General features: G+C 45.1%; 1 protein-coding gene across 1 annotated transcript; it reads left to right on the top strand.

The window, feature by feature from the left end:
• Positions 1–1260: 1260 nt before the first annotated feature.
• On the top strand, positions 1261–3173 carry LOC120642950 (basic blue protein-like). The gene is made up of 2 exons (XM_039919510.1): positions 1261–1552; positions 1661–3173. Exons 1-2 carry the CDS (start codon positions 1348–1350, stop codon positions 1861–1863), a joined length of 408 nt encoding a protein of 135 aa, XP_039775444.1. The 5' UTR covers positions 1261–1347; the 3' UTR covers positions 1864–3173.
• The last annotated feature ends 19927 nt before the right edge of the window (positions 3174–23100 follow it).

Below are 23100 nucleotides of genomic sequence, written 5' to 3'. Positions count from 1 at the left end.
GAGCCAGTTTAGATTTATTTTTAGTTTACATCATCTAAGTTGCACATTCGTAGCTTAGATTTTGTTATATACGTGCAATCGGCTACCCCAAGCCGATTTTGCCGTTTAGTGCATCGGCTGATCCTGCCAACGCACTCGTTTATTACACGCTCGCATTTAATATCTTTTTGTCGTTTATTGTATCGGCAGAGCTTGCCAATACGCCTGTGTGAGAGATATTCGAAATCCCAGCCGATACGCTCTCGAATTTGACTTTGTTTCCCCCCTTGTCAATTTCAGGTCAAATTGACTGGCACGCTTGGTTGACTTTTCGGAGCTTGACGAACACTTGCCCTCGGATTTCAGTGTGTTGATTTTTGCGTCAACAGTATGTTATCTCTAATTTGTGGAATTTGTTTGCCATACAGATCTAAATTGTTATCATGAGATCACAAATTTCCAACAGTGGCTAGAAGCACCTGGCTGCTTCTTGTGCTACATGTCGTTGAGCTAGGCTGGAGGCGTTGGTCATGATAGGTATGCTCATGTCGATGACCCAATCTGACCGGGCGGCGTTAAGGCTCGTGTGCATGTCTCAATCCAACCGGGTAGTTTTCTTGAGTTTGAGTGGTGTGGTCGTGTTGATGCCCCAATCTAACCAACCAGTATGTGGCACCCATCGATGTCCCAATCTGATCGGCCATAGTTGTAGGTGTAGTGGTAGGTGTTCTTCTAGTGATGTACGGTTTTTTGATCCGGTTTACTTATAAACTGCATCAATTCTCTTCTCCCTATTAATATACACCGAACTACAAGGTTCATGATCTTAAAAAATAAGATGAACATGTATGATCTATGCGACCTTTGGAGCGCACTCACCTTTGGGCTAAAAATGACAATATATGATTCATAATGAGTGTATTTATTTTCAAATTATACTCCGTGTATAATGTAAGGAAAATAAATTTCTTGCGTATTTCACATGTGTAGATCAGAGGAGATAGAGAAGAAATCTGCCATAATTTCTTGGAACAGTGGATTGCATAACTTACATTATATTAGTTGATTGTTAGACTAGGTGTCATAACTCATAAGGCCATATATATGTTTCTTCTGAAGTTTGCCACAAGTGTAGCCACAATGTTTGTCACACTTTCTATGGCAGCCCGTCCTGAGAAAGCTGGGTGCCAACCAAACAGGCCCCACTCTGCACACTCCTTAAGGATGCCTCACCCCCTCCAACCAAGTTTTCGTTTCAGAACGGAAGTTAATAAAGCACAGCAACCTGCCTACCTCTGCTCATCGTCTCTCTTTTTTTGCTGCATTCCTACGAAGGAACTCGGAGACGATATTCCTCCTGATTTAGAAATGGCACAAGCCACCACCAGCAATGGCAGCAGCCTTTTCATGGCTCTCACTCTCATATGCGTCATGGTGGTGGTTGCACAAGGCAACGACGGCGGTAAGGCGGCTGCAGACTCAAGGCTGTGGCCTGTCGGCGACGGTGCCGGCTGGAGCGTCGGCGTCCTTGGATGGCCTAATTACAAGCCCTTCAAGGCCGGCGACGTGCTCTGTAAGTGTCCTTCGATTCTTTGCTGAAGCTTTTCACTTACTACTGTGGCTGCTCAATTCTACCGTGAGTCCGTGACCCAACTACTCCGTCGCTCCGTCCTGGATGCAGTGTTCAGTTACAAGCATGGCGCCCACAACGTTGTGCAGGTGAACACCGTGGCGCAGTACAGCATGTGCGAGGTGCCCCGCAACGCCACGGTCTGGAGTTCCGGGAACGACCGCATCACACTTGCCCGTGGCATGTCCTTCTTCGTCTGCGGCATCCCCGGACACTGCCAGAAAGGCATGAAGATCGCTGTGACGGCAAGATAGACAGCATACAGATTCAGTCATCGAGGCCGGACCGGGTCCTCGATCATAAGTAACTTTTAAGTCGCAGTCAATTTTTAATTTAATTTGTTTAATGTAAGCGGTGGCATGCTGATGCATCAGTTGCAATTAAAAAAGCCATTCTGAAAAAAATCAAACATCTTCTGGACGAACTATTATTCCTAGTTGGAAAATTCCATTGTGAAAAGGCCTGAGCTTCAGGCAACCCCTACGATAGTCGCGAAATCCCACTGCCATGACTTTGGCTGCATGTGAAGATCACATAGAGCAGTCACATACAGCATCGATGAAATTCTGGTCTTGCATGGCAGCAGGTTTCCGGGTTTTAGAAGCCAGAAAAATAGACCCGGCCAGGTCACTATCCTGAGCGACACATCGTGTTTCTGCTGTATCCACCCCTCAGCTCTATTTCTCCATTATTGCAAGGAAATAAAAGGAGCCTTGTAATAAAAGGAGACCAAAACACAAAACGTAGAGTAGCTATAGCCTATAGGCGACTATTTCCTTGTATATAACTCTCTTTTTTAGTTTATACAAATTGATCTCACTAGGGGGGTTGCTTTCTCTTTGTATCCCGTCAAAAATACTCCACCCAAATGGTGTCGTAGTGATGAGGACATCATAGGCTCAGATATGACCTTGTTAACCACTTCAAAACTAAAGGTGAAAGCATTCCATGTGAGCTTTATATTTGGTAGATTTTATGGATTGATGTTGCACCTTAAAGTTTGTACATTTTCCTTTTCAGAATTGCTTACATGGATCAATGGAAGGTTTGATTGCATAGTGAAAATATGGAAGGAAAATGAAGTAGATTGGGGACCAAGTGCAAGTGTTCCTAACGTCCTCCATCAGGCTACCAGTCACTTTTGGTGCAAGGAATTAAAGAGTCCAAGTCCAACACGTCCTGGAGTTGGATTCGGACTGCAGGAGCTGTCTGCACCAAAAACGACACCCAAGTCACAAATGGACTTCGTTTTGGGCGTTCCACATATGGATGGAAAGATAAGGAGATAAGCTTTCCAATGGCCCCAGTCCCATGCCTAAATTCATAAGGAGTTGACAGTAATTACCAGAAGAAGTCACCATACAGAATCTGTCAATTGCTGCACTGTCGTCAATTGTAGGCCCATGGGCCGTGTATCATGTGGGGCCCGATAGGGGTGCGTCCTAGGGTTGTGGACGACCCACACCATGTCCAGGTCTTCCCCTACCCTCTCATATACCTCCATAGCCACCACAAAGAGATTGGGTTTTGTTTTCGTCGAGTTAGCCATTGCTATCGCCTTTCAGCGTGCGTGTTGGACCAACTGCCCGTTTGATTGTTTACGAAACCCCACCATATTGTGATTCAGATTGAGTTCATCAATTTTATCTAGCAATCCAGTGCTTGTTCTACTTGTTCTTGCTGGTTCTCGATTGCTTGCAGGACAGGTGCCCTAGTGGCGGGTCGATTGTGCTCCACAAGATCGCAGCGACCATTGGAGGTGGTGTATCAGTTGCTAAGGCACAGCATCTTGATTGCTGTAGTCGGGTCATGAATGTCGTCTCCTACCCCAAATCGACTTATCCAGTTCCTCTCATCGAAAGATCGAGATCAAACCCTAGCGGGTTTCCATCACATAGTATACTTTTAGTTGGGTCACACCATTTGTTGTTTTACACGGGTAGTTTGTTTGCAAGCATTAGGTGGTGAGAAATCATGCATGGATCCATCCATCCATCCATCATGGATATCGGCCACACTCGCCACTCCCTCACCATGCCTTCCCACACGGGAGGTCACGCTATGCCATGTCGGTAAAAATAAATGGATGGAGACAAAGGGGTGTTAAGTGTTGGGAGTCGGGGACAGAGGCCACATACGGTGGAGGAGAGGGTTGGAGAGAGTGGACAGTATTAGAGTTAAGAGTTGGATGGCAGCAAGGACAATGGAAGCAGATCAGATTCCGGATTCGGATATTTTGGATATCCATCTTTTTATTTCCTATTGATATCCATTCTTAGAATGGAAGTGGAACGGATTCGTGTGAAAGCAGATTCAAATATTTCGAATATCCATCTTCCCGTTTTCATCCCTTGTGTAACACCTAAAATAAAATTGAGTTGACTTTGAATTGATTTTGTTTTCCAATGATCTTTTTAACTTGTTTTTTTTATTCTTCTCGCACTGCCCAACTCTTACCTGCCCACTCTTTTTCTTTTTCTCCCAATCTGGCCTAGCCCACTTCTTCTCTTCTTCCCTCCTTCCTTTTCCTCTTGTGCGCAGCCCAATTTCTCCACTTGGCCCGACTACCTATCCCGGCCCGACCCGGCTTCCCCCTCCTCTCCGACCCTCACTGCCCCGTGGATCCCAATTGCTAATGCACATACCCTCGGTTGGTCTAGCATACCTGCCAGGTCCACCCTCATGCATGCAAAATTAGATGGAGGCAACAAACCAAACTCATCCCTGTGCCACCCACCAGAAAACATGCATGCAGAGAATCTTTTTGTGATATGGAAAAAAATGCAATATCTTCTAAACGGTAGCTCCAATTCCAGATCATTTTGCATCAGGTTGTTGGAATAATTGTACTTTACAAACCGAGATCCATGAAGACTTATATTTGATGAAGTTTTTTCTTAAGTATGTAATTGCAATTTACTATACTATTAGTTTCCATCACAGCAATAACACAATTGCAACTTGGCTATAGCATACTTAGCGTTTGTCACTACTACAAAATCTGATTAGCCATGACCTTTTAAAATGGGGTCGATTAATGGTGGCTGGTCCGCCGGCTGTGCAACCGGATTGGTTAATCATTTAACCGAGGTGATCATCTTAAACAAACCGCCTCGGTTAATAGTCAATTAACCGAGGCGGTTGAGTTATGCTGACTGCCTCCATAAAGTTTTAACCGAGACGGTACACCATAAAACAACCGCATCGATTAATGGATTAACCGCCTCTGTTAATTAATAGTAAATAACGGAGGTGGTAGTCTTAACTTGACTGCCTCAGTTAATCGATTAACCGAGACTGTTGTCCGTCCGCTGTTGACGGTCCTTAAGTGCTAAAATGAACCGTCAACTCCTAGAGATTTTCATGTTAAATAATCACCAATCTTAGATATAGGACTTATAACTAATCAATTCCACGAGTTTTGGTGAATTGTCATCTGCAGGCATCCACATCTGCAAAGCAAGGAAAACACATGATGAAATGCACAAAATACTGCTACCCAGATGTGCCACTTACAAGGAGGGCCCACAAACCAGAGGAAACGGGCGCGCCACACAAGATGCACCCGAGGATAAGGCTCAGGGCCCGCATATCAGCCTACCAGGGGAGGTAGAGCCGAGGAAGCTTCACTTGGGGGTCGGCGGACCCCCAGGTTCGGCCGAACCTGGACAAGCATATGTCCAGGTGCAGCTCGACGTGGAGTAGCCCCTACTCATCCTTATCCCCGGGAGATATGGTTTCCTTTTATAGGGACACGTGGAGTAGCCCCTACTCCACCTCCACCACTATATAAGGGGGCCTCCTTCCCCCCTCCCCCCTCTCATTCATTCACCACACACACCATTTCATATGTGATGGAGTAGAGTAGAGAGGCTCCACCTTTGTATCCTTATCCTAGGGAGTGTGTGAGGAAGGAGTGCGGAGAAGAGCCGGACTTGTCGGCGTCTCTTCGGCCTTGTACCCCTACGGATACGGTACATTTGGAGTACATATCCGGGTTCTTCTACTTGGTGAGTTCTAGTTAAGTTATTCTTTTGTTCTCATTTGTTCGCGGGTTCATCATCCGTTCTTGTAGCGGATACTCTAGAAGAGGTCCCCTAATAAAGACGGGATAACCCTGTACGACTCTAGAGTATTAGTCGAAGGCATAGGTGTGGTGTCTGGGCCTTAGATTACCTTTGTTTGTCTCGAGCTCCGTCACACCCCAAAATTTCAATTTTAGGTTGTGAATATCTTTTTGAATAAAATTATCCATCTTTTGAATATTCTGAGAATTTTCTAGACTTTTCTAGTGATTATTCTCATTTTCTATAGAGCTAAATTCATTTAATGGAAAGTTCAATAATATTTTTTTCCGAGATTCAAATATTTTATTTGGACTCCTCGTGTCTCAAAATATCTCCAAGATTATTCTTAGCATTTTTTTAGGATTTTTAGGATATATTTTCTCATGGATTAAAATATTTATCTAGACTTTTCTAGATTTATTTTAAGTCTAAAAATATATTCTGGCCGATTCAAATCCTTTCCCTTTTCTTCCCGGTCTGGATTCAACTTGTATTGCCCCATCGAGTTTGCTGTTCTCTAATCTTTCATCTCGATCAAATCATGCCCGAAACAGTCTTATCTCGATTTGGCATTTTTTGGCGATATTTCGCTGTCATCACCGTCAGTTCTGACGACCAGTACCGTCGCTCTGAAATACTAGTTCCATCTTGATCTCTCTCAGCCACTACAGCCTGCCAAGGTCGAGCGCCGCCAACTGTTGGCTGTCGGATTCGCCGACTCCTCTGCCCGCCTGCTGAATCCAAGACTTCTCCGAGTATCATCGCGACGTGTTGCAGCCTCGCCACTGGTCGCCGCATTCAATTCATGGCTGAGAAGCTTCACCAAAGAACAGTCGCCATTTTATTTGTGCCAAAGTCCAGTCGAGTTCATGCTGCTTCAGCTTGGGTGTGCACGTTCACGTGTTTACCTTGCTCTCCTCTCCCAATTCTCTCTTTGTTCTCGCTGACCCATGGGACCTGCTAGCTATCCTCCGACTCTTTTACTGCCGTGCACAACCTGAACCTGGACTCGGTCACGTCTCCAGCCCGCACGCCGAGACGGACTAGAGCTGCCCGTGCCCTCGACACCGCGTAACCGTCGGATCGTTTTTCCCAGGTGCACAATATTTGTGGCCCTCGGTCTCTGTTTTCGCTACAAGTCGCGCCGCCAACTTCGCGTGCGCGTTTACAGCGCCGAGCGCTCGCAGCACCTATCTAGGGCAGGTGCCCTCAGCCCCACGCCCTACCCTGATTCTCCTCTGCCGCGCGCTCCTCTCGTTCCCACGACGAGCCGCCGCCAAGATCTCGACGAGCAAAGCACATTTATCCCTAGCGTGCGTGGCATGCCCCTTGTGCTACGGCCGATCACCCTGCCCTCTGGCCGCCGTGCGCTCCGCTTCTCGTGCCTCGATCGGCATCGTGCATACATGCAGTGCCTCCACCGGGGCGAGCAGACCGCCGCGAGTTTCCGGCCAAAGCTGTGCTCCCCAACGCTGCAATTTTGGGCCACCAGGAACATCACGAGCACCTTGCGCCCCACGTGTCCTGCGTAGCCCGAGCGCCCCCTCCTTCCCGTCAATTTGCAGCACGAGGAGGTCAATTCTCTCCCGGACACCACACCTCTGTCGTGCGGTGCATGGAACGGGTGCTCCTTCTGCCGCCGGTGCGGAACAGACCGCCTCCGCTCCTTCCAGGTGAGATTCCGAACGCTACAATGCATCCTCGGCGCAAGTTATAGCGAGCTTCTATCCACGGGCCATGAAGGAGCATCGAAATCTGCAGTTAATCGCAAAAAGGAACACAGTTCGAGAGCTATAAAGATAAAGAATTGCAAGAATAAGAGTTGAAGACTCTGAGCAGTTATTATTTGAATTCAAGACAAGTATATTCCTTGATCTTGATCATATTTTGTCCTAATAATAATTATTTTACGCTTGCATGCATTAATGTTGATGGGTACCTATTATCCTTATTGATTATCCATGTCCTTGAATAGCCGGGTTTCTTTTATAAAATCTTTTGGATAGTTTGCTTAGCTGCTGAACAATAGTTATGGGTGGTTTACAATAATGATTCTTGAGATATGATACTATACTTGATACACTTTTGGAACAATATGATGAATTTGTGAACTTGATTTAAAATCAACCATGGAGAACCACCCAGGAAAACAGCGCAACCACATGGACTACATAGCTCTGGTCTTGGCTGATTAATTAGATGTCTCTAGCTTATTAGTAGCTTACCGAAAGGCGCATCAGGGAGGCCTAGGTTCAAGAGGGGTACTCGGCCTGCCAAAGGGGTTGGTACGCCTACGGGGTACACTCGCTTTGGGGGAGGGTGCACTCGCCTAGCTGCTGAAACTTTAGCGGGCTACTACTGGTTAGGGAGTCTTTGTAAAAGTCTCGTAGCGTCCTATACAATCACACCTCGGAAGTGTGGTATTGTGCCTTATCAACACATGCGTGGTTGGGTTTAAAGTTCTTTTGAACTTTTACGCGACTTGTGGGTAAAATGTGCAACCTCTGCAGAGTGAAAACTGATATATCAGCCGTGCTGACGGTCAAGAGCGGCTCGGACCCTCACATGTTCAACTTAATGGAAATCATTGATTAATTTAGTTATTAAATGTTCCAAGTTAAATGTTTATTCAGATATATATACTTCTTTTTCAAAAATGTGGGATGGTTCATACATGATTTAGTAAATAGATTTTAATATTAAACTGTTAATTAAAATGCTTACCGCTTTACATCAGCCAGCCTTTATTCCTTGTTATAAGCCTTGCATGTCATTTATTTTCAATATACTAGCTGAGTACGACATGTGCTCACCCTTGCTATAACCACATTGCTCAGAGAAGAAAGTTGCAATGAAGCTGAAGATGCTGCTGAGTTCTAGGCATACGCAACCCCCGGTCGATTGCATGTGAAGTGTGGAGCCGTCGTTTCCAGGATAAGTTGTGTATCTCTCAAAGGCTTTTATTCGTTGTAAGTCTCTTTTACGTGACATTGTTACTCATTATTCCATTATGATGTCACTATATGTATGAAACTTGATCCTGGCATACATATAGTTATGCATTCGGTTTTCTTTTTAAAATCGGGAGTGACAAGCTCAGCTGGCATTGTGGGGTAGACGGCAGGTGGTGACAGCTCTGTCCGTCCGCTACGGAGACAGTCTGTGTGGTTAGTGTGGTCCTCCCTCCCCCCCCCCCCCCCCCGCTTGGGTTCGACATAGAGCGATACCGGAGATTCCTTGGCAGACCAGGATCAGACCGGTGCCTGAAGTGAGCGAGTGAAAACATAAGTTTATCTTTTCTTGAACCCATCCTTAGAACAGAACCACACTATCCTAAGGTCTCTCTATCTCTTATCTTCTTCGGGGTAACCTAGTTAGAAGACAGTTACACATCCGTTCCTCGTAGAAAATACGATACCCTAAAAACTCCTGGATGAAGTGCTACAACGGTATTTCCGTGCGCTTGCGGACTTCTCTGTAAGAGTTAAGAAATGCTAACATCCGCCTCGGTTAATGCCTCGATTAACCGTGACGTTACATCGGAGGCATTTGGCTTGCCCGCCTCGGTAAACCTGTTTTGCCCGCCTCCATTAAGTTTTCTGTAGTAGTGAGTTTTTTGTTGTAGTGTGTTGCAACTAATTAGAACCTAGTTCTTTTTTCAAGTATGTAACTACAACTTTACTATACTATTAGTTGTCATCACAGTATTAACACAATTGCAACTTGGCTGTAGAACAGTTAATGCTTGTTGCAAGTCTAGTTAGTGACAGTTGTGACCCGTTACTACCAAATTACTACTTTTACAACCATTACTATAAGTTGCAATCAATTACTACAAGTTTCCATTAATAACTACTCATTTTCTACCCAGCTACTACTAGTTGCAGTCAGTTACTGATCAATTGCAAGTTGTAGTCAGTTACTAGTTAGTTGCAACCATGTACTACTAGTTGCAACCTTTAATTAGTACTAGTTGCAACTTTTAATTAGTACTAGTTGCAACTTTTAATTAGTACTAGTTGCAACATTGTTATTGTTCCAGTTACAATCTAATTACTACTAGTTGCAATCCAATTACATCTCAATCAATTACTACTTAATTGCAAGTCAATTGCTACTCCGGTTGCATCCATAATTATAGATGAACCTATATAGAGATCAGATGCAAATAGTGCATATAGTTATAACTAGTTGCAACTCGATAATATACGGAGTTGCAATCCGGTGGTACACAGAGATGCAATTAGTATGAGAGAAATAAAATATATTGATATTGGATCTACTTTTGTTAAGCATATTTTTAAGTAAGATTTAACAAATGGTTTGTCAATCGGAGTTATGGTTTAGGAGAGATTTTGTTTCGAAGAATCAGACCAACAAAAGATTCCATCCATGCAGCTAGTCTGGTTGAATTTTTGTTCTGTATAGCAGGTAGATGACAATTGAGACAGGGGGGGGGGGCGATGGTTGCGTGCGAGGGTGTGCACCGCTCGGTACACAATGCACCTAGGTGTTGACGTGAAAATCAACACACTGGAATATGAGGGCAAGTGTTCGACAAGCTTCAGAAAGTAAACCAAGTGTGCCAATCAATTTGACCTGCAATTGACAAGGGATAAATAAATTTTAAATATGAGAGCGTATCGGCTAGAATTCTGAATAACTCTCATGCAGGCGTACCGGCAAGCTCTGCCGATAGAGACAATGACCAAAGAATATTAAATGCGAGCACAAGACAAAAGATCGTATCGCCAAATTCAGCAGATACGGAAAATGACAAGATCGGCTTGAGAGGGCCGATTGCACATGTGTAACAGTATAAAAGCTATGAATGTGTAACTCAAATAATGTCACTCGATATTGCCTGAAATAGATCTAAATCGGTCTTCATAATATTGCGATAATATCACAAAGCTTATAGCTGATTTCACGTGTTTCGAAGCAGATAGATCTGATAACAGCTGAAAACACAGGAAAAACCTATAAATCTAGCCCATATCGATAATTTGTGAATAAATCTAGACGAGAAAACAGCGATGCGCCAGAGATCAAAGCCTAGACAAATTCGATAACTTTTGAATAAATTTGAACGAAGCCATCGCGATACGCTCGGAAGCTAAAGTTTAGATATACTCGGTAAAACGAAAACTTACCAGCAAATCAAGTCGCTCGGATGTGAGACGTCCTTGATCAGCTTGAAAGAACTCGTCGAAAAGAAAATAGCGAAGTCGCCGATAGGAAAGTAAAGTGCAAGAAAATTGTAAAGGGTTGTTGTATTAGATGTGTATCAACTTTTTCCGGTCCCGTACAACTAATATATATAGTCTACGCTAACAAGTCCTAGCCGATTACGGCAAATACATTACTTGACCAAAAAGTAAAGACATTTCCCTAAATAAACTATACTAAATTATAACCGAATCATCAGAACCCTGATCAAATCCAAACTTTCTCTCCCTCTGATTCATCGGCAATGCTATCACCAGCCGATTGCCAAATCATGTGGATCAGCATCTTGTTGGAATGTTCCTTCGGCCCATCGGCTGCAACTCTATCGGCTGACTCCGGTCCTGTGCGTATTTTTGGTTTCTTTCAAATCGGCAACTCCTTCCTTCACACCATCACCTTCCTTGGCACGTGTCAAAAAACGGTGTCAACACATGCCCCCCCAGTTTCGAAGTAATTTATTTTTGCTCCAAAATTAGATCAAAATTAGCTCGAATCATGATTACTCTTCTGTACCAATACTTCAACCAGCATTTAGAGCAAATCCTCGTACTCCGTACACACGGCACATGGAACGCGGCTTAGCCAAAAACTCTTCTTTGCCCTTCATCTTTGGCTTTTCATCTGCACAAATCAAATGCGACGCTTCATTTTCCGTCTTTTTACCCGATCCACCTCTCCCATCTGGCCCATAAATAATAACCTCTGGCCTGGCATCAGCAGCAAGCCCTCATCTGTTACAGCACTTTCTACTTCTCTTTCTACCTCCAGCCAAAAAAAACCCTAGCTTCCTATTGGTACTTTATAATGTCACGAATAAAATCCGCAAGCGCATGGATACCGCTGTAGCTTTCACCCAAGAGTATTCCAGGGTATCGTATCCACTGAGGAACGTGAGTACGCTATCTATGGGTTCAGACTCATCCAAGGACACACACACCGGTGTAGGAGGGATAGAAAAGAGAGGACTTTCTAAGATCTAGAATCTATGTTTAGAAGAAAAGATCACATCGCCGTTATACTTCGAGCTACTGGTTTCGACCGGCTTTTACAAGCCGATAGCTCCAATAATACGTGCTCTATCCAATATCCGAATGTGGAGGATTACTAGGGCTCAAATAGGGCTCTCACCACCTGCCAGCTACCTCTACAAACCGTGGGACTATCAGACAACTGAGTGGTATAATCTAGCCTAGACACCACGTCTATGCTATTCCCTATTAACCTTAGCCCTCGCCAAGACTTGCCTTTTCTATCCGGGGTCTTAAGCTAAGATCAAATGCTACTTTCTAGCATACACATCAACTTATATAAGACAGAGATGATAACTTGCAATATAAACTCTAATTCTAAATAAGAAAGTCTCGAACACTTACAACCGAATAAGCATCTGTCGAGGTAGAAGCGGAGAAGAGTGCCGACAAACCCGGCATTTCCCCCGACTCCTCCTCACTCTCGTAAAGGTACAAATTAGAGAAGAGCGCCGTTACTGGCGCCCCTCCTTAGTACCTCTACCCTCTCTCCTACACTAAACACAAGCTAAGAGGCTCTTCACTTGGTGGTGAGTGATGTCTCATTTTGGAGCCCCTTCCCTTGTATTTATAGGAGGGAACCACCCTCCTCTTGCCCGGGACTTGAGCAAAACTGCCATTGGGGACCAACCACATCTAGCCACGTGTCACTGAGAGTTGGTGGGGCCTGTGGTCTGCCACCACATGGTCGGCCGACCATGGTGGTCGGCCGACCGTGGGTTGGGCCCGTTTGGCCCGGTCTTTGGTCAGAAGGCAGCTAGGAGGGCCCCCATTTCATATATATGGGTATGGGCTTGTCTTGAGTCGATTTGGGTGCTCTGGTGGGCCCGTAGATCCACGTGAACGTGTCTAATTCGTCGAGAGGTTGTTGCCTCGGATCAACGACATGTCACCTTGCTTTTGGCTGCATTCTCCTCTCATTTCCAAGCATAAGCAACCTGCACATAAATGTACACCAACACTTTGTGGAATTTGTTAGCAATAACTCCTATCACTAGTGTTGACACTCGTCTTTCATACGCTCATGCTGGAGCTGATGACTTACTCTGATGGTCGGGTTTGTATCTTGACGCTTGGAGCCTGTTTTACCTACATTTCTACCTAAATTCCAATATAGCAATATTTCTAAAAGGAAACATGGAATTGGCTCTTTCTGGATAACATAGGTAGATATGAGACTTTATTCTCATGATTTTAGGCTCAAGATGACGCTTGAAATGAGTCGTTAGCGAGCGTTAACAAGATCTCCCACACTTAGTTCTTTGCTCGTCCTCGATTAAAGGCGAGAACTAAGGCGGACCCGACTTCACATGATATGACACCTGCATACAGATTATTCTAAACTTCACCCTTACCTGTGAATTTTGATGTGTCTACCATGAATTGTTTGGGAAATTGAAGAGTGGAACGGTGCTGACTTCAGTCTCCTCCACTTTCCTGCCATATGTCTGGGGTTTTCAAAATATTTTTGCCGAGACCAGCCATAGCTTTACTTCTCCATAGGATCTCTCATGTCACTCATTGTGTATATATCCTTACTATAGCATTGCTTCTCCTACTTCTAAATATGGCTTATGTGGAACTCATGGTAGGGAAATGGAAGCATGCACTTGTGTCACATATATTGAGAAACCAAACAATGGATCTATGGAGACGACAAATCAAACAAGTTGATCAAGATTGTGACATATGTGGAAGGTAGATGATGGAATGAAATACTCCTTTTATGAATCTCTCTCTCCTTTACTTGGATAACATGAAGACATGGCTATATTATTGTATATCTCTCTTCTTTCTTTCTTTTTGTTGGACTTTCATGTGTCCAATTTTTTTTTGGGTCATGCTTCTTGGGTATGCCATCTTTTTTTTTGATAGCCCATGCCTCATTTGAAGTATATTAGAGAGAGAGAGCATTGACCATGGAGTTTTATTTTGTGGATGGATGGAATGGAGTAGCTAACTTCCAATGTAGAAGTTTAGCTGGTGGAGTGCACGTGATCTTGATTAAACAAGTATGAAAGGCATCTCACTAGGGTCACAAAGTTTGATGAAGCTCAATGCAAACAACAAGGCACATATGTGTAAAAGTTTGTGTCATGAAGGTCAACATATGGCTCTGGTAGGACAAACACGTAAAGTTGTAAGGCTATGGAGGTTTTTCCTTTTGATAAAAATTTCCCAGACATATAAGCAGAGAAAGCAAGGATTCTTCCATCGAATCATATCTCACTAGTCAACAACTTAACAATTATGGGTTCCCTTAGATATGATTCACAAGCTCAGGATTAGCAAAGAATAAAAAGTATGCAAGCCAATCGTTGAGAAGCACAGAACCAGAGGATACCTTGAGTTTAACTTCAATGATTAAGCAATGGCTTCACTTAAACTCATAGGTTGGGGAGAGTGAGAGGTAGAGTGCACAAACCGTTGCGATGTAGAATGAATGGGGGTAGTGCTGGTTGGCCAAACCTTGCTAGCACCAGTTCGTCTTGGCCTTTTGTGTGATGGTCCGTTCGGTGTTGTGCATGTGTTGTGGGAGATCTCGAGTGTATATGCATGAAACTTCCGAGCGATCTCCCCCACACTTGTTCTTGTACCTGGTGCCTTTTCAAAAACAAAAAATGTGGAAACAAACTAATAGCTCTACCGGTTTTAAGAACCAGAGAGCTCCTAAAATTTATTTGAACTAAAATTTAATCTCACCAAGATACTTACTCAAGTAAGGCTGAACTATGACTGCATCAACAAGAGTATGTTGTGCAATATTAATCCAAAATCTTGTCTTACCTTTCCATTTGAATTCAGCTCAATGACTCACCCAATTGGATTTGATTTTCCTACTCACCCAATTGGATTTGATTTTCCTGCAGAGGTTAGTCCACATATGCAACCAATATCTATACAAGTATTGACTCCAGAACATCAATCAAACTTGACACAAGGTCTAGTTTGACTGAAGAGGACATTTTAACCCAAACACCATGCTTGGTTTAAAACGCCTATGAATGTGTTTCGCAACACACATTCAAACTAGAGCATACAGAAAAAATAGATAAAGGTAGCATGGAAGCATGATTGAGCTTTATTTAAACAAGGGCAAACATGAGTATGAACCTGGTGATCCTCGGGTGACCTCCCGGCAGGGCTTTGTTTAATGTCAAAAGCAGGACATTGAGAGTACTTACCATGGTGTCTTGTTGATGACGACTCAATGTTGTCACCATGGCAATTCCTCTCATTTTTTTCTTTTTTTTTACAAATCAAGATGCGAGGACTAGCACCAAATCAAAGACAAGATATGGATTGAGAAAGAAACTTACTTCAGGGCACTCACATACCTCCCCCACACTTGGAGTTTGCAAAACTTCAAGTGTATGGAGTTCAAGTCTCCTTCTATAGTTATTTCTTCATCAAGGCATATCGAGGTGTTGTAGTCGGTGTAGCTCTCATGTTCATAGGTGTTGCTTGTTCGTCATTCTTCTTGATCTTCCCATGGAAAGGTTAGCCCAGTGGGGTGGTCGGCCGACCACCCTGGTCGGCCGACTAGCACAGGGGCCCCACCGCCTTCAGGCTTCGACGTGGCAGCTCCTCTTTGGATGATGAAGTCAGTTCAACGGGTTTCATGCCCATTTTCCGGCTGAGTAGAGGGTGGCTCCTCTCTATAAATACGAGGGGAGGGGCTAAATTTCAAGACACGGAGGAGATGGAAGATCTCCCTCATCACCACAAGTTACACTAGCCAATCTCTCAATATGTAGTTTATCTTCACTTGTAGAGGTCTTAGGACTAGAGGAGTTCGGGTCTCAGTCGTGGTTCGAGGTCTTAGGGTCTTCACGAAGAGTTCGGTATGTCTTTTATCTTCTCTTTATGTAATGCTCTGAGTTTGTACTAGAAGTCGATTTATTTATTCAGTACCTTGGTTCATATGCTCATGTTGTGTATGTGATCATTCTCGTGAGTTATTATTGCCTTGTGTGATTCATATGCGAGACTAGTTCTTGTATCATGGATTTATTTCATCTTCCTTAATTGGCGCTCTAGAACTAAGGCCCTGGATAGACAAGGGTGTCCTTGCGCAAGGCTAGAGTGGTGCTTGTTAGCGCAGGCGTGGTGTCTGGGTTGATAACCACATTTGAATGCAATCCTATCCCACGGTTTGTAGAGGTAGCCGGAAGGTGGTGATAGCCCTATTCGAGCCCTACTAATCCTCCACGTTCGGATAGAGGAGTAGGAGGTACATAAAGCCGTCGGATGTTCAGGCTCCTCCTGTTCATCTGGATGCGGTCTCCCTAGTCCATCGATCAGGCTTTTCCTTTGCGTATGAACGACTCAATTCAGTTTGCTCATGAGAGTATGATAGATTATGGATCTAGTTACCCTTGATCCCGTTCTCTCCTCCCCGATGTCTTAGACAGATTATCTAGTCGTGCTTGTGTGTTCTACTACCCCCTTATCATGAATACTATTCCCCTATTTGGATTATTGACATTAATCCATCGTGGTTCCCCCTAACTTAACTAATTTCTACAAACCACTGCCTTCCCTGCGGAAATATAAATGACACCCCGGGTTACTCTCGGGTAAAATGCTACGGCGATGCTCTATGAGCTTGCGGATTTATTCGTGGCCCATGAATTCCCTGCCACCCCATTGACGTCTGCGGACGCCATCGCTGCTTTCCGGTGGTGACATTGGTAGGCGTCAATATTTGGCTCACTCCCCGGGCAAGAGGCAGGTGGTTCCCTCCTATAAATACAAGGGGAGGGGGTGAAAATGAGGAACACAACACACACACACCACACCACGCCATCTTCTCTTGAGTTCTCACTTGAGTAAGAGTTGTCTTAGGGAGTTTAGGAGTAGAGGTACTCAGGAGGGGCGCCGGTAACAGCGCTCTTCTCCAATTTGTACCTGTTGACGCTCACTAACGACCATTTCTGAGCGTCAATATAGCTGCAATAAATGGATGAACTTGCATTTCTTACACTCATGCTACTAATAAATCACCAAATTCCACATGTCCCTCTAGATTTCTATGAGTACAGGATTTAGTAGGAAATGAAGGGCAATCATACCCTTTTCAGCTAAGGAGCAAGATGTCGTCCGATCAAACACCTCACATGAGCATCCCATGGATCGGATGGCCCACCAGAGAAGAAAACCAATGAAAACAGAATCAAGACACACACCATTGACAGGTGGGCACAGAGAATAGCCCAACCGAAGAAAGGGAAGGTCGGTGGGCCCAGTGGGGTGGTCAACCGACCAGCCCATGGGCCCCACCGCCTTCAGGTTTCGACGTGTCACTCTCTCATTGGCTCACAATTGTCGGTTCAAGGAGTCCCATGCTCAAATCCTAGCCAAGGAGAGGGTGGCTCCCCTCTATATATATGAGGGGAGGGGCTCCATTTCAAGACATGGAAGAATTAGAAGAGGTGGAGGAGATGGAAGATCTCCCTCATCCCCACAAGCCACTCTTTCAAGATGTAGTTTATCTCCACTTGTAGAGGTGTTAGGACTAGAGGAGTTCAGGTTTGAGTCGTAGTTTGAGGTCTTAGAGTCTTCGTGGAGAGTCTGGTATGTCCTTTACCTTCTCTTTATGTAATGCTCTGAGTTTGTACTAGATGTCTATTTATTTATTCAGTACTTTGGTTCATATGCTCATGTTGTGTATGTGATCCTTCTCGTTAGTTATAATTGCCTTGTGTGATTCATATGCGTAGACTAGTTCTTGTATCATGGCTTTGTTTCATCTTCCTTAATTGGGCGCTCTAGAACTAAGGCCCCGGATAGACAAGAGTGTCCTTGCGCAAGGCTAGAGTGGTGCTTGTTAGTGCAGGCGTGGTGCCTGGGTTGATAACCACATTTGAATGCAACTCTATCCATGGTTTGTAGATGTAGCCGGTAGGTGGTGACAGCCCTATTTGAGCCCTAGTAGTCCTCCACATTCGGATAGAGGAGTAGGAGGTACATAAAGCCGTCGGATGTTCAGACTCCTCCTGTTTATCTGGATGCGGTCTCCCTAGTCCATCGATCAGGCTTTTTCTTTGTATATGAATGACTCAATCCAGCTTGCTCATGAGAGTACGATAGACTATGGCTCCAGTTACCCTTGATCTCGCTCTCTCTCCTCTCCGATATCCTAGACAAATTATCTAGTTATGCTTGTGTGTTACACTACCCGCCCTTTATCATGAATATTATTCCCCTGTTCGTATCATTGACATTAATCCATAGTGGTTCCCCCGAACTTAACTAAATTTTGCATACCGCCGCCTTCCCTGCGGAAATATAAATGACACCCCGGGTTACTCTCGGGTAAAATGCTACGGTAGTACTTCGTGCGCTCGCGGATTTATTCGTGGCTCATGTAATACCTGCCACCCCAATTGGCGTCAGTGGGCGTCATCGTTGTTCCCCGGTGGTGACGCTGGTAGGCGCCAACAGTACCTTTACAAGAGAGTGAGGAGTCGGGGGAAGTGCCAAGCTTGTCGGCACTCTTCTCCGCTTGTACCTCGACGGATGCTTATTCGGTTGTAAGTGTTCGAGACTTTCTTATTTAGACTTAGGGTTTAGTTGCAAGTTATTTCTTCTGCCTTATATTAGTTGAGTGTATGCTTAGAGTAGCATTTGACTCTAGAGTCGGGCTCCGAATAGAGAAGGATAACCCTGATCGCCTCTAGAGTTAGTAGGGAATAGCGTAGATGTGGTGTCTAGGCTAGACTATACCACCCAGTTGTTTGGTAGTCCCACGGTTTGTAGAGGTAGCCGGCAGGTGGTGACAACCCTGTTCAAGCCCTAGTAATCCTCCACGTTCGGGTACTGGATAGATCCTGATTATTGGAGCTATCGGCTTGTTTAAGCCGGTCGATACCTTTAGCTCGAAGTATAACGGCGAAGTATCTCTTCCTCTAAACATAGATTCTAAATCTTAGAAAGTCCTCGCTGTCCTATCCCTTCTAGACCAGTGTGTGTGTCCTTGGATGAGCCTGAACCCGTAGATAGTGTACTCACGTTCCCCAGTGGATACGATACCCTTGAATACTTTTGGGTGAAAGCTACAACGGTATCCGTGCGCTTGCGGATTTATTCGTGACGTTACAAAGTACCAACAAGTTTTCTGGCGCTGTTGTCGTAGAACGGTAGCTACATTATCTTAGGACTCAGTTTGTCCTTGTATCTTTTCTTTTTCTTTATTTCTACCTCAACCCCCGCTACCCATGGAGCATCTATCCTTTCCATAGCCCTCTAACCCCAAGGGCGAGTTCTAGAAGCTATCATCCTCATCGAATCCATTTCTTTCGGCAAGCAGTGAACCCCGCGCTGCCTTCAAAGTCATGGTTCGAAATCGACCCTTCTCTGGAACAATTAGTGAAGATCCCTGCGATCATTTGAAAGTATTCGAGGAACTGTGTTTGAGCTAGGTAATCCCAAGCATGACACTGGAGGCCTTGTGGAGGAAATTGTTTCCTTTCTCTCTCACAGAGAGGGCAGAGCAATGGTACACCCGCACGATAGGAAGTATGTGCGGTAATTGGAAAGAGCTTCGAGCTGACTTTTGTCACTCGTTCTCTCGCGATAAACGAATAAACTCCCTATCGATAGATATCCTCATTTTCAAGCAATTAGAGGAGGAGTCCATAGGTGCAGCTTGGGCTAGATTATTACGCCTTTTCGCGTCTAGCCCAGACTTGTCACTACCCGAGGATGTATCATTGAAAATATTCTACTCGGGTTTAGGCATAAAATCTGCCCAGAACCTCAACATCGCCACCGGAGGTTCATTTGCTCAGATAACTCCAACAGAAGGAAGAGATATCTTAGATTTTCTCTTAGAAAACTCTTCATTCCCTACCAACCACAATGAACCCATCTGACAAGAGTGCGAGTCATGCCAAGAGGATCTTCCAGCAGCTGAATCCAGTCCTTCAACTTCTATATCCTTAGATTCTGCCATAGAACTCACGCCCGACCTAGGAACATCGGGGGAAGAAGAAACTCAACCTCCAAAGTCCTGTTTTCGATTCGAGGATGAACCTTTACAAAACATCCGAAACACCTTGAATCATCTTAGGCACGAGAAGTCTACGACATCGTTGTGTCTCTATGAGGCCCTTGATGAAGTTTCCCATCATACACCAGCAATGGATTGGTCAAAGGAGGCACAGCGTGCTTCCGAAGCATTTCAGATTAGCCCAACCTCTGCAACCATCACTTGTTTTATGAAGGGAAATATCGTAGAAGCTCTTCATGACTCTACTGCTGAGGTTTGCATCATACCCGAGTGCCTTTTGGATACTCTTGTGGGTAACAAGTCTCTAACCCCGACCGACAGGTACTTTAAAAGTCCATCAGGACTGTACTTTGAATGTCGGGGGATTGCAAGGGATGTGCCTATTATCATAGACAAAATCGAGGTGCGTTTAGATTTTCACATCTACGACATTGTCGATTTTGATCTTCTCCTAGGCCTCCCACTACAAAAACTTCTGGCGTCTCATGGGAGCCTAGATGAAAAGCTTAGGGAAACCAGCTCTACCACTGCTACTCCTCATTTAGAAAATCTTCTGGCAAAGCCTCTTCCCGAGCAAAATCTGCTCGAGGAGATGATGCATACATCTCCGTTCATATCATCCGAGCCCGTTCTCTTGGGAGTTCTAGAATCCTCTAAAGAATATGACTCGGAGGGTAGCCTTCACTCTTTTGAAGATGAATGATCATCATTGTTGATGGTGCATAAGTGCCATTTTCACCCATCAACTATACTCAATAATAAAGGAAAACTACATGCCTTACTCGCATCCAGGTGGGGCCGGCCGACCCCCTGGGTCGGCCGAACCTGGCCGGCCTCCCATCCAGGTGCATTTCGAGGAGGAGTAGGCCCTAAGTCTCCTGATTACCTTCCATACGTGCATTTGGCGGGAACCGACCTCCACTAGTATAAATAGGGCCCCCTCTCACCCCTCAACACACACACACACACTTCATTCCATTCTCTCCAAGAAGGCTCTCTTCTCTTTCTTGCTCTCTTAGCTAGGTAGTGGAGCTAGGCTAGTTCTCTTTAGCGAGCAAGTCGTCCTCGGGGTCGTTGAGCAATCCTCGGCTCCTGGTATGGCTTTGTATCCGACTTGTCAGACTTCTATTCATAATATACAGTTTTGTCATGGTTGCTTTACTATCTTGATAGTTTATCAATCCATGCTTAGATCGTTCATAAGTTATGCTACGGTCTTGGTTAGGCCAGATGATCTGGGTACGGATAGAGGTTCGTTGTGCTTTCGGGCTTGCTCTATTGTTTTACTCGTCCATCTGAAGGGTGGGAGACCTGGGGGCACTAGAGTAGTGACTTCATACACGAGCGTGGTGCTCGGGTATGCGGGATCCTTCAGATATGACCGTGCTCCACGGTGTGACTGGGGTAGATGGCAGGTGGTGACAGCCCTGTCCATCCGACGTAACAGTAGTGTTGCGTTTAGTGTACTCCCCAACGTTCGGGTTCGGTGTAGAAGTTCATGCAAAGAGGTAACGGGACTGGATGTACTCCGGTGCGGGACCTTCTCCCCGCTATCCCATTTTCCTAGCACCTGCAGTCCTAACCATGATCTAACATGACCCCAGGTTTGGATAGAAGCACTAGGAAACCTAACCTAGCCTAAGCTCCAGCTGACTTGACGTAGGATAGAGTAGTTCTTTGTTTCATAGTTTCTCTCCTTTATTCCTTCCTCTTGGAGTGTGGATGTGTGATGTGTCGCATTACCCTTGCTTATTCTTTATCTGTACTTACCCCTGTTAGAGTATTGCCTATTGCTTGAGGCACAATGTCATGGTTAATGTTGAGTACAATACCTTTGCCACTACCGTCCTTTGGGACACAAATAAATGACGATACCCTTACTCTCCGGGTGAAATGCTACAACGGTATATCCGTGCTCTTGCTGATCCATCTGTAATCATATTGATTATACCACGAGAGTGGCACCCTTGGGTGCAGTTGCTAGGATGGGTTCGGCACCCTCATTTCTAGTGATTGCACTAAGGACTGCCAACAGGCATTTCTGGAGCTGTTGCTAAGGATTAACCTCGACTTGCAAGACGACCGCGAGCGTCAAGCCTATGCCATGATCAAGAATCGAAGCTTTGGTCATACCAGAGCCATCGATCCGGACCTTCTCGAAAAACAGGTATGGACGTTGACTTCGCTCGTGTTTGGCATGCGGTGGGATGGGATGGTTTTGTGCCCGTTGAGGAGAATGGTTCTCGTCTCCTCACCATCCAGTATCTTTACACTCTTCGAGAGGTGGACGATGGTGTTTCTTTCCGACTTTTTGGAGTTGAACGCTATTTTAATTGGAGAAATTTCAGTCACCTCCTTGGTTTTAGCGTGCGCTTGCTAGTTTCCCTTGCAAAAGCTTGCCGTGGTTTTGATCGACATGAGTTTTGGGGTTTGATTTCGGGTCAAGTTGTTCATGGCAAGTTTGCACCTCGGTGCAATGACATTCAAAATTCGACTCTTCGTTTGATGCACAAGTGGGTGGCTATCACTCTCTTTCCAAGAGATGATCCACGACCAGTGCGGAACGATGTGTTGATGATATTATACGCCATGGTCAACAAAATCTGAATCTCCCCCGCACAAGCAATGGTTAAGCAATGGCTCACAAATTTTCAGATGACGGGTCCTATTGAATCCACTTCTTTGTTACCCGCATCGCATCAAACATGGGAATCTTAGATGGGAACCCCGTTCCCTTCATTGAGGAGCCCCATGTTATGATCGATGAGGCGTACTTGGTTCAAGGCCACACGCTCAAGAAAGGCCCGGATGACTCCTTGATTTTATTTTCGCTTGATTATGCAAATGAAATTCCGTTGCCAAATGCGGGGTATCATTTGTATAACTGCTGTTCGCTAACCATCCCTATTGTTCCACAAGAGGAGAGCCGCAGGCATAGTGTTTCTGGTCTTCCTGGCAGGGTTACAAGAAGCAGGGCCAGAAGGGAGGAATTCATGCGCAGTAACCTCAGCCTCAACCACAGCAATATGAGGCTGGAGGTTCGTCATGGCAGAGTGCCAGCTCCACTGAGTGGGCACGGCAGGCCTCAGGGCACTGGTCCACCAGTTCCAGCTCCAGCGGACCCTCACGACATACAGCTTCGTCTAGAGGTTT

The sequence above is a fragment of the Panicum virgatum genome, chromosome 7K, assembly GCF_016808335.1.
Source record: "Panicum virgatum strain AP13 chromosome 7K, P.virgatum_v5, whole genome shotgun sequence".
In the NCBI taxonomy this organism is placed as follows: domain Eukaryota; kingdom Viridiplantae; phylum Streptophyta; class Magnoliopsida; order Poales; family Poaceae; genus Panicum; species Panicum virgatum.
Note: the sequence above shows the minus strand (reverse complement) of the source record. Positions and strands in the feature narration are given on the sequence as shown.

Excerpts from the sequence above, each read along its gene's own strand:
- LOC120642950 (XM_039919510.1), top strand. The coding sequence starts at position 1,348 with ATGGCACAAGCCACCACCAGCAATGGCAGCAGCCTTTTCATGGCTCTC. Across the intron at positions 1,553-1,660 it reads CAAGGCCGGCGACGTGCTCT|TGTTCAGTTACAAGCATGGC; the intron begins GTAAGTGTCCTT and ends TCCTGGATGCAG.